The sequence below is a fragment of the Hoplias malabaricus genome, chromosome 5 (genome assembly GCF_029633855.1).
Source record: "Hoplias malabaricus isolate fHopMal1 chromosome 5, fHopMal1.hap1, whole genome shotgun sequence".
Taxonomy (NCBI): domain Eukaryota; kingdom Metazoa; phylum Chordata; class Actinopteri; order Characiformes; family Erythrinidae; genus Hoplias; species Hoplias malabaricus.
In genome coordinates this window covers 6348842-6361247 of record NC_089804.1, presented here as the reverse complement: position 1 = coordinate 6361247, position 12406 = coordinate 6348842, and the positions used below count along the sequence as shown (strand labels likewise).

Below are 12406 nucleotides of genomic sequence, written 5' to 3'. Positions count from 1 at the left end.
CTGTGTAATGTTAGAATCACAAGAAAATAAGCTCCATGTCTGCAGGTGAAGTGGGTCCATGTTTATAAAAAGCCACAGCAGGAAGTTTATGTCACCTCTTTCTGTGATATTACTGCCTGGTGCAAAGCAGAAATCAGATTATTGCCAGACTCCTATGAACTCTGATTTCCCAAGTGCATATAAAGCATTGATCAAACTACTCACAAAATTTGATTTTGTGCAGTTATCAGATTATTTGGTGCATGCAAACGCGCTCATTGACTTATTTACGCTGTGACGGTTACATAAGGAAGAACTGACTCTAAATTCAGGAGAGCTCTAACTGCATGAAAGTAAACGTAGACCCAAAGTGTTACGAAATTAAACAGCTCGAGTTACAGATGAGTTTCTGTGGTAATTCAAACAGTGAATAAAGACTTAGACAAGTTCAACTTCAACCACAAACACAAACAAACTACAGTCTGTTTCCTACTCAAACATTCCATTCCACCTTAAAAGATGCAGCGCTTTTGAATAAACACTAGAGGGGGAGTTTGTTTTGCTCTGAGAACAGTAGTTCTCCAGAATCATCTATGGTGCCTTTAAGGCTTTAAAGACTGGAAGCAGTGAAAAAGTTCTTGACTGTGCAGTTTTCACCCTATGATCTCTCCACTTCACTTCATCACTTACTTTTTTCATCAACCTTGAGGAGAGATGAGTACAGATGCTCAAATTGGCCTCTGTGTGCATACAAGCTCTGGAAGTACTGCAGTAATGAAAGCAAAAGTTTATGAGGACAGTCTGTGATGCATGCGCACATCCTACCCGTCCCCACCCCACTCCTGTCTCCACAGCCCATCATTTTACACCAGCCTTGAAATAGCTGTTGGTGCTTGTTTGTGATTGATACTGTGCTGCCTGTCTTGAGTTATTGCACTGTCAAAGGGCATGTCTTGGTGCTCTCACTTTTCCTTTGGCTTTAGAAGTAATAGTTCAACAACAACAAAAAGTCAAATTTACATTATTTTGCTTCACCACAATTTTAGTCAATGAAATAAAGCTAAATAAGCACAGAAACTATGTTTCAAGACAGTTGCTATGTGCTGAATATTTATAATGTATATAAAATATTAAAATATTTGGAGGGCCATAATTAGACATTACAATTTACATTAAAATTACAAATTCAAAATCATTGTGATGCTTCACTTTATCTGTAATAGGAAGAACAGGCCCATTGTTGTTGCTACTCCTGAATCAGCACTGCAGAAACTGCACTATGTAAAATTTAGAGGTGGGTAGAAAACCACCCACTCCCTTCCCTTTAATTTCAGGACAGTGCCATAAAGCTAAATCACACTAAATGCCAAATCTTACTCAGTGTTCATTCATTCATTATCTGTAACCCTTATCCTGGTGGGTCCAGAGCCTACCTGGAATCATCAATACACCCTGGAGGGGGCGCCAGTCCTTCACAGGGCAACACAGACACACACACACACACACACACATTCACTCACACTTTTGAGTCGCCAATCCACCTACCAACATGTGTTTTTGGACTATGGGAGGAAACCGAAGCACCCGGAGGAAACCCACGCAGACAAAGGGAGAACACACCACACTCCTCACAGACAGTCACCCGGAGGAAACCCACGCAGACACAGGGAGAACACACCACACTCCTCACAGACAGTCACCCGGAGGAAACCCATGTGGACACAGGGAGAACACACCACACTCCTCACAGACAGTCACCCGGAGGAAACCCACGCAGACACAGGGAGAACACACCACACTCCTCACAGTGGGAATCGAACCCACAACCTCCAGGCCCCTGGAGCTGTGTGAATGCGTCATTACCTGCTGCGCCATCGCGTCGCCTTTTACTCAGTGTTAACAAAATAGAATACCTCATACAATAACACATGCAATGCTACTGAACATGGGAGACCTTTCACTATTCCAGTGGGAAATAAAGGCAAGAATCCTGAAGCTGCTTTTCTTGACCATAATAAGCTGCTCTGGATAAGAGCTTCTGCTCAAAATATAGCCCAAATGGGCCATGACGGGCCAAGCAGGCTTAGCCTAAAAAACAACGTTTATTAGATGTCTGGAGTTGGGTGGGTAAGAAGATTAGCCGTGGTGGAAAATTATAGACAGGTAACTCTTGGTGGCGATTGGTTTAATAAAATGTGATTGACAACAAACCTACCACATGCTTTTTTTCTGGTTCATACCTTGGACATCATTACTCCCCCAACACCACTCCCCATCCCCCAAACCAAGCGTTCCTTATTTCTATTTCAAACTTGTCAATTCTAGGTGAGGGCCATCAGCCTTAGCCTTAGCCTTAGCATTTTCAGTCTGAATGAAAAACACAATGGAGAGAGTGGTACATCAGTTTATTAAAATGTGGTTTCAGGGAAGAGTAATGATTTATGGAATCACTGTGCTCACTGTGCTCAATGCTATTTGGTGGCTATAGCCAATATTACACGTATGTACTACACACCACATTATAGGCCAACGTTAGCTTAACATCTCTTAAAGAAGCTAACTTCTGGCACCAAACATGCCTTGAATGATTGTGCTGAATGTTGTTGGGCTATTGTTTTAAGTGTGGATTTCCCAACAGAGATGCTGAGGATTTCTCACCAGAAGAAACACTTTAAAGCAGGCCACTGCAAAGGGGTTTCTGCCTCCAAAACGTACAGAATACGTTCTCCCTTCAGAAACACGCACACATACATCGAAAGAGACCGAAAATGCCTCATTAGAGATGATACAGGTGAAATGGGGCGTCAGTTGGGGGACACGATGCCATTGTAGAAATATGGAGCCCAATTAACTTCTCATTTTTCAATGGCAAACTTGATTCTTTGCTGCTTTTGCTAAGAATCATTCTAAATTACACAGATTTCTGTCAGAGTGTGACCGCTCCTTATTCCCCCAGAGGCTCGCTACAATGATACACTCGTCTTCCACAAAATCCCTGCTGTGAGGCTGTGGAAATGAAGCAGCACTAATGTGCTCACCCTCTGCTGTGGAGGAGGGTGTGTGCATGTGTGTGTGAGAATATGTTCTGTCCATATGTGTGTGTGTGTGTATATGTGTGTGTATTTCCATGGTAGTCTATACGTGTGAGAGAGTGTGTGTTGTATGAGAGAGACAGAAATTGAGTTTTAATTATCTGTATGATAAGGGTGTCACAGCAGGGTTCATTGCAATTCTGTTGTGTAACATGTAATGCAGACGCATTGATTGAACACCAAAGATTGCGATTCGCCCCTAAGGGTGTGTGTAAAGGGCCTATAGATCATTTCCCCTCTTTCAAAATTACATTATGTTCTCCTGAGTCAAAGAGTCGTCTAAGGGCTGTGGTTTTACTTATTTTTTAAGGGTGCGTACTGTATGCTCACTTCAACTATCTGAGCAGTACTGTATGTCTGCGCACATAGTTTTTGCACAGAGGTCTGATTAATCCCTGATCACCAACAAATGTCTTGTAGAAAACATCAAGAAATGACGTGCATCATTGAATTATAGTAAATTGGAAACTTTAAATTGATTAAAAAATGTATTAATCAATGGCACAATTTGCTGCGATTTGTTGAGCATTGTTCCTTCTTAAGACTGAAGTTTTTAATAATGGATATGTAAATGTAAAATAAATGAATCAATGAAGATCAAAACAATGGGATTATATTTATATTATTAGTATTCAAAAATTAATCACAACAATAATTTAAAACTCTAGTACTTATATTTTGTGGGGGAGATAAAAGTGCAGTGTGATCCATGGCAAACTGGCAAAAGGAAACTGCTTATTTTCACTTCATTATAAAATCTCAGTGTAGTAATATTTTCAGGAAGAGCTAGCTTTTGACACAGAGAAAAATAACACTACAGTTCATCTATGGCGCAAACATGGAGGGAGAAAGCACGTTAGTAGATGAAACAGGAGCTCAGTCTCTCAGTGTGTGTGTATGAGAGACTTATTTAATACATCTTTCAGCATAAATAAAGGGCAATCTACTTTTTGAACTCAACAGTAGTGACACTGTTTACATCGCTACATAAAACCGCTATTAAATGAGTAAACCGTTAAATAAGTGAATTATGGGAGTACGTTTTGGCCAAATGTGGTGAAATTACTGGATAATTATTAGGGTTTTAACATCTCAACTCTATTAATTGTTGTTAAATGGTCGATACTTCAAAGCTGCATACGTTTCTAGCGGTACAACAGAGCTGTTCAGATCACTTTCAGACTCTTTCTGAGCTCGCTCAAGATTTCCCGCTCCAGCAACCGCTCGTCCTTCGCTCGGCGCCCGCGAGATTTCTAAAGAGCGGCCCGGCGCTGTGCCCGAAACTGTGCCCTACTCACTACATACACTACATCACTATTTTCGGGTTCCGCCATTTTTTTTTTAGCCTAGTAGTGTATGTAAAACATAGTGGACAATTTTCATTGCACTCAAACAATCCCACAATGCACCGCAAAAATTAGTGTACAACCCATGTACACTAGCAGATAGCAGATTACCCATAATCCACTGCGTTGTTTGATAAAATAATAAAGGGGCAGCCTCGTTACTGCACGACACGGACACGGTTTAAACACGTAAATATTACTGAACTGTATTAATGTGTTCAAACTGAAGAGCTAAAAGAGAAAGACGTATTTATTGTTGATTAAAAAAGAGTGTTGAGGAAAAGTGGACACAAATGGGATCTAGAAAAAGGCAAATAACTCCTGCCCTTCAGTTTTAGGACTTTAAGTTAATCTCAAGCTAATGAGGGTTAAAAACATCTATAAATATATAATAAATAAAATGAGGATTTTTTTTCCAGTTTTGCTTAGTTATATAAAAGATTTGTCATGAGGTTTTCCCCCCATGACTCTCTCTCTCTCTCTGTCTATTAATAAATTATGTTATTTATTTATTTATTTATTTATTTATTGCTTTCCCCTGCTGTTTTAAAATCATACTGAACCATGAGATCCATACTGTGTTCGCCACTGAACTGTCACTTTACTGTTACACTAATTAAAGGTATAAAATCTTTAAAAAGAGAAGTACAGCTCCTAGAACCTGTTGTATTTGTTACTAAATAAACCTCTTAATATTAAGAAAAGCTAAAAAACTGCACTAGCGTGTTCACACCTTCTCAGCTACAGGCTTTCTGCCTCTTAGCTTTCGTGTCATTAGCATGTTTTGCAAAGATATTGTCCTTTTTATAGATTTTGTTCAAAAATAATAAAAATTGATTGGTGAATACAAACTGAGTGTTAATTCACAATGCTCATTTTTTTCCCTCAGGACCTGGGGAGCATCGGTGGGCCTCCACGAAACTGGAAGGGCATTGGCATTGCCATGGTTGTCATCCTGGGGGTCCTGTCTCTGGTCTCACTTTCAATTGTACTCCTGACTCCCGGTAAGAGACACATGAAAGGGGGTTGAGCTAAAGCAAAAACAGAAACAAGAAAATAGGATTAAGGAGAGAAAACAGGATAAGGATAACTGTGTGGGAGAATAATTTAAAACAAGTAGGGGAGGAGGGGGTAAGCAGGGTGACTGAACAAGGGAGGAAAAGAAGAGGCCGGAAACAGAAGGCTTTAAAAGGAAAGCTAGAGAGGAGGTGGAAGACGGAGAGGGATGAGATTATGGAGGGAGAGAGTGTGTGTGTGTGAGGTTTGTCAGCATAAAGCAGATATATAAGCCATTCATTCACACGAGCGAATGCACAAAGATGCCGAAAATTTTAAATGAACAACAAAGCTAGTCAGACCCATTTGTCTCATCCACGCAAAAGCATTTTAAAAGCTTTGTTTTTGGACATGGGAGCTTAAGAACATCTCAGCACGAGCTGTGGCTCTGGACTACACAGCACCACGGAACATTCCTCACTACACTCACTTCTTTACAGTTTAATGTTTAATTATTCTTAGCGCTGCAGTGAACACTGACGTGGTGGTGGCGTGTTAGTGTGTGTTGCTCTAGGGCGAGTGGATCAGACACAGCAGCGGCTGCTGGAGTTTTTAAACACTGTGTCCACTCACTGTCCACTCTGTTAGACACTCCTACCTCGTACATCTATAAGGTGAACCAATGAGGCCCCTGCTGAGAACCCGTAGTAAAAGATGTGACTAAAAAGGCTGAGATAGTGTGGCTCTGCTGTGGCTTTATTGCTCACATTATCAGGTTACTCCAGCTGATGTTAGCTAGAATCCCAAACAATGGAAATCTATTCTCTAACAAATGTGGTGTCACATCGTCCACTGAGGACAAAACAGCCTGTGTTAGAATATAGCATGTCTTTAGCGTTATCTTCTGCCGTGGCCTTCTGCATTATTTAACACAAAACCCGGTGCAACACCAATGCTGTCCCCTAAAACACAATCCTAGAGCCCTACGTTTATTTCTGCTGTTTCATTCAGTGTTGTCCTTGCCCTGCTCTTAACTAATGAAGAGAAACCACGCCCCTCCCTTTGGTTTCATGACTGTGCTGTGAAAAGGGATTTAGAGGGAACTGCAACTTTAAGGGGAGCCCAGGAGCAAAAACACCAAATCTTACCAAGTGTTCTTTTAAGAAGAATTTTGTTGTTGGCGCTGACTCTCTGCTCTCTTTCTTGTTCTGCAGATGAATCTCATCTCCTTCTGCATTCACGCCTCACTGTGGAGGACCTGGAAAGCGAGGATTTCAAAGTTCATGACCCCTGCGCCACCTGGCTAAACGGTGAAGGCTCTGTTGTCTGTTGGAGACCGTTTAGATTTGCTTGTCTTCTCTGAAATGCTTGAATTTAGTGGGATTTCTGTTTTTGAGTTACACATTGGCTTTATTGGCTTATGGCATGGCTTTTAGATTTAGTTTTTTTTGTAATTTGGATGATTGCAAGAAAGGAATTTTGTCTAAATGCAGTTTCCACGTGTTGTACATGAAATATTGGCAGTTTTTAAATGCCTTCATCAAGTGCAAACCATATTTTAGTTGAATGCTTTGATCAGTTCTTTAAAGCTTTTTTTTGTGTGTGTTTTAAGCTGCAAGTCTGTGTAATCCTTTCTTTTACAAATGGGAATTTGCAGCATGAAGAATTAATAGCAGTTAGTGGACAGTTAACGTCTGTTTAATGAATTGTGTAATTCCGGCGGAAACCGAATGTTAGCATGCATTTAGCTTTTACAGTACAAAGTCCCTGATGTTCCCGCCAGGCGCTGAGATCGAACCTGCAACCGTCCAGAGTCCCAAGCCCTCTTCTCTAACCCTTAGATTACAGCTGCCCCAAAGTAACCTCTTTTATTGTCTTTTAATTTGTTCGTTTGTTTGTTTATAATGTGGATTAGCAATGTGTAATGTGGCACAAGGACATAATTATATGCAAAATGTCTTTTATCACACACACATACACATTGGTTCTGCTATATTTGTAAGGACCTCCATGGAATAATTACTGCAACTAATTAACACTCAGTAACCAAAAGTAATCCATTTAATTCTCTCTGTTTTTCACAATAAAGTACCAGTTTTTGTATTTAACAAAAGTTGTGGACCACAAAAACGTCCTCACAGTACTAAAACACGTGAGCGTCTGGTCCTCATAGCTATATAAAACACACACACACACACACACACACAAGTGCTCACTGGAGTCTTATTAAAGACACATGGAAACAGCAGGTGTAAAGCTAGTGGACATAATGCTGCCCCATTGTGTCCAAGACAATTGACAAAGACGTTAATATCAGTCTTATCCTAAGACCCGTTTAATGTCTATTTTAAGGCTGTAAATATTTGATCAATAGTTATTTTATTATTATTATCCAAAGCAGTCATTGTTCAGCAGAAACTCGCAGAAAATGCTGGAATATTAACGAACTAACGTTTTTTTTTTACAAACTAAACACTCCGAATATTCACATCATTATTTTTTCTCATTTAAAACAAAAACTATGTAGTATTTTCATCTTAAAACAACAGCTTCAAAATCATTGTGATGCTCCACTGAGCTGTAACAGTCAGCAACTGCAACTGTAGGGGGAGCCCAGGAGCCAACACACCAAATCTTTCGTATTGTTCCTTTAAAGCCAAGGTATAGTCTGTAATCTAATGACGCTGGAAAGGTCATGCTCTCTGTTTATTTCAATAGAAAAAAAAATCAATTTTTGTCCCTCCACAATTACTGAACCGAGGAGATGGAATTAGAAGGGAGAAAACAGTCCTATTTCGTAAATAGCCGTTTCTCAGTGCAGCTGTTTTCAGGTGAAATGGAACTGGCCACAGCTGCGGCAGAAGGATTGCTTTTTGACCTGTGCTTGAATGCTGTGTCTTGCAGAGAATGAGGTGGTGTTGTGCACTCGGGAAGGCCACGTTCTTATCCACAACTTTAACACCAACCTGACCACTACTCTCCTGGACAACAGCACTATGGTGAGTCACTCACACACACACACACACACACACATACAGAGCCTGTTTACATCATTAACATTGGTTTTTGGGGATTGTATCCCATTCGGAATTCAGTGCAAGGTGTAAACAGGCTCATATGTCAGTGCTGTCCAAAACAATAATCAAAACATATACCTACATGTCTGTGGATGTTTAGTTTACTACATCATTGGAGCACTGCCGCTGTCCTTCACACGGTGTGACGTTTTCTTCATGAATGGACCAAAAGTAATGCTCTAAAAATGACTTGGATTATCTTTTCTACATAAGAAGGCTTTTTCCTTCTCCTGTAAAGTTACTCTTTTGAAGATGCAGACAGTTCTTTGGACAGCGACGATATACCACCACACAAACAAAAACAGAGGCTTTCACTTCCGCAGCTGTTTAACCACCGCTTCTGGACACCAGCACTCTAGTGAATTACGTCCCCCTGAGGGACGTGAAGGGATCAAGATGTACAGCCACATTGATTCCCTCATATTTCCATGCAGCTGCAGCCGGAGCCAACAGAGAGGTGGCCGGATGAAAGGGGAATACAGAGCGCTGGTTACGCTCCAAAGATGCCCCACCCCCTACCCTCACCCAACCCCACTCAAAAACAACCAAAGGAAAAAGGGAGAAGAATGGCGTTTAAAGTCTCTGACAGTTTAATCTCTTTTTCTTTCTTTTCCTCGCTCTATTTGGCTCGCTGTTTGCGCCCCTAACACAGCTTCAAAGAGACTGCTTTAGCAGGAGCATCACTTTGAACGTGACGGCTGGGTGACACTGAGAGACTTATGTGGGTCGAGCCCCTCCTCAAAGCGGCTGAGATCATTCCGCTCAGACCCTTACGGTTTACCTCGCATCTCTCTGCCTATTATTCCACACAAACATGGCTTCTAATTTAGGGCTCGGCCTGATTCCGCTCCCTCTGACGCATGTCAGGCTGCGTTAGGGCAGGGGGGAGTAAACCGTATTGAGAAGGCATTTGAATCTGCCTTTCAGTTTTTTTCCCTTGTGCAATAATAATGATAATAATTTTAAAAATGTATTTCCCCATCATTCTGCACTCAGTACCCCATCTTTTTAGATATGTAGACATCCTCAGCGCTGCAGTGACACTGACGTGGTGGTGGTGTGTTAGTGTGTGTGGTGCTGGTGTAGAGTGGATCAGACACAGCAGTGCTGCTGGAGTTTTTAAACCCTGTGTCCACTCTCTGTCCACTCTGTGAGACACTCCTCCCTCGTTGGTCCACCTTGTAGATGTAGAGTCAGAGACAGTAGCTCATCTGTCGCTGCACAGTGTGTGTCGCTCGTCCTCTAGTCCTTCATCAGTGACACAGGACGCTGTCGGCTGGATGTTTCTGACCAGCAGTGACACCGAGGGTTATAAAAAATCTAGCAGCAACTGCTGTGTCTGATCCACTCGCACCAGCACAACACACACTAACACATAGAGCAGGATCCTTTCAAGCTCTGTCTGGGTGGAGCCATTTTCACTTTTTACATTATAAGTCTATTAAGTGCCGACTGATGAGGGGAACTTAATTTTATTTATGCAGACATCCAGGCTGTTAACTACTTAAGACTTTTATTTTGAGTCATTATTTACTGGTGTCTTAAAAGTCCAATGTAATCAATTCTAACATTCCTCTATCTATGCTCCGTTTTAATATATTTTTAGATAACGTCTGCTAATGTTTCCATCTCAGGATCTGAAGTCCATGAAGTTCCAGGTGTCGGCTGATAAAAGGTTTATTCTCATGGCCTACAACCTTCGCCCTGTGAGTACTGCACAGTTTGGTGTCTCTGTGTCATTGCACTTTGCTAAAACACAGCAGTAAAAAAGCAGATATTAATATGACTGTGGATAAACAACGAACAATCTAGATTAAGGTCATTTAAATAGGCTACAGCTACAACATGCCCTCAACCTAATACTGGAGCAAAAGGGGGTGAAGCAGAGAGGCGACAGGAGACAACTCCACACACGGGGTCTGATAGTGCTGCAGTCTGTTCGGCATTAAAACCTGCTGTTTGTCGATGGGAAGCGTGCGAGGAATTGAATATTCACACTCAGCAGTAGTGAAGTACAGGCGAGAAAGAATGGAGATGAGACAAGCAGAGAAATGGGGAAGGAGGTACCGAAGATGAGATCTGGAGAGAGAGGGAAAAGAGATTGTGGAGATTGAGAAAGAGAGGTAAAGCAAGAGAAAGGGAACAGACAGTGACTACTGAAAAAGGGCAGGAGAGAGAGAGAGAGAGAGAGAGAGAGAAAGAGAGAGAGAGAGAGAGAGAGAGAATGAGTGTGGGGGCTGGGAATGATGGGCTGAGGGGAATGGGGTGGTAAAGTTGGAGCAGCGGTAATGAAATCACTGTGGCAGTTGGGCTCTGAATCATAATGAGGAACGAGCCTGAGCCCAGGCTAGCAGGGGGCTTTAGTTAAAGGAGTATTAAGCGAATCCAGAGACGAGGCCTGAAATAAACAACGTGTAGGGTATTTGTCTGTGCAGCCGCAGCAGGACGTGAAGCTGATCATCCCCCAGCTGACCCTACGCTTGTGTAAATAACTGTTTCTGTAATAAATTGTTTTCTCTCTTCCCAAAGGAGAGGGCTAGCGCTGGGTTGCTAATGCTAGTAATAGAAAAAGGAAGGGAAACAGAATTAGACGAGGAATAAGCCCTCAGAAAAACACTGTTTTATTAAAGGGCCCACACACAAATATTGCCTTTTTCTCATCTTTATTCTACTACCCTCTTAAAAATAAACGTGTCTAAAAAGGTTTTTTTTGGAGCAGTGCTGGAGAGGGGCCAGAGTTTGGTTCCCTGAAGAACATTTCAGTAAAGTACCCAGTAAACATTTAGCCGTTGATTCAATGTTGAAGTAACATAATGACTGCCGTCTAATCAACGTTCTCTTAAGGTTGAAAATGAAAGTCGAAAAGACGTCCAAACACAGACATTGAAAAGACGGCTATTAGACGTATTTTGGACGTCCATTGACGTTATTAATTGGTCCCGAAATAAATTACTTGTATAAAACGCGTTTTGGACGTCCACTGACGTTATCGATTGGTCACCACTTAACTAACTTATTAAGATGGATTTTGGACGTCCATTGACGTTTAAAATATGTCCTTGACGGACAGACTACTTTTAGACCTATTTTGAACGTCCAGGGACGTTCATTGTTCACTGGGTACTCTTCATAAGACCTTTCTTTTTGTCAATGAGATGTGTTTAAAATGTTTCTACACTTTGTAAAGTGTTTTCTTAAAGCTGTAGTGTACATTCAAGTTCGCTACGGAAATTCTTGAACGCAACCGTGACGTCACTGGTGGACAACAGCTGAACAACGCCGCGGTAAAACACCGTTATGACTGACCGTTATGACAGTATCTAGCTAAATAACCAACATTATTCATGACAATAGCTTAGCAATAAGCTAAACTCAAATGTAGAGGTACCGTTATTCTTGTAAATGTGATCGAAGTCGAACTCGAATTCATCCGACACTATAAACCTCCGTAATGCAGCTACGTAGCCGAGTATAATCTGAGCCACCGAGCTTAGCGAGTCAAGCTAACGTTAACTAACACCAACTAAAACAGGCGAGGGGGGGACCAACGGTCTTTTAAACGTTATTCCTTCAATTAGTAAGAAATAACATGTTTTCTGACTATCAATAAACACAAGTTAGGAACTCAAACTCCACTGTATTTATTTGTTTGACACTTTCATAGAGCTGGTGGTTAGCCTTTAAGAGACAACACATTTAGAGGAAAATGCAAGCAGCCACGTCGTAACGGTCTGTACATATAATACAAGTAAGCTGTGTTAGATGTAGATAATATAATTCGGTCATCAACAGCATTGGGTAATTTCAGTAAAATCTGCATTTTTACGCATATTTTTTTCAGTAAAAAGCATACTTCAGGAAAACTTTTAAATTTTCCTAATGTTGTGCACATTATGTAGCTAAAGTATTTAAAATC

General features: G+C 41.2%; 1 protein-coding gene across 1 annotated transcript in view; it reads left to right on the top strand.

The window, feature by feature from the left end:
• LOC136696725 (inactive dipeptidyl peptidase 10) overlaps positions 1-12406 on the top strand; it is a 75227-nt gene that overhangs the window by 18736 nt on the left and 44085 nt on the right. Inside the window, exons 2-5 of the mRNA XM_066671368.1 lie at positions 5307-5421; positions 6628-6723; positions 8318-8412; positions 10125-10196. Of these exons, the coding sequence (XP_066527465.1) occupies positions 5307-5421; positions 6628-6723; positions 8318-8412; positions 10125-10196 (378 nt within the window). The remainder of the gene's footprint in view (positions 1-5306; positions 5422-6627; positions 6724-8317; positions 8413-10124; positions 10197-12406) is intronic.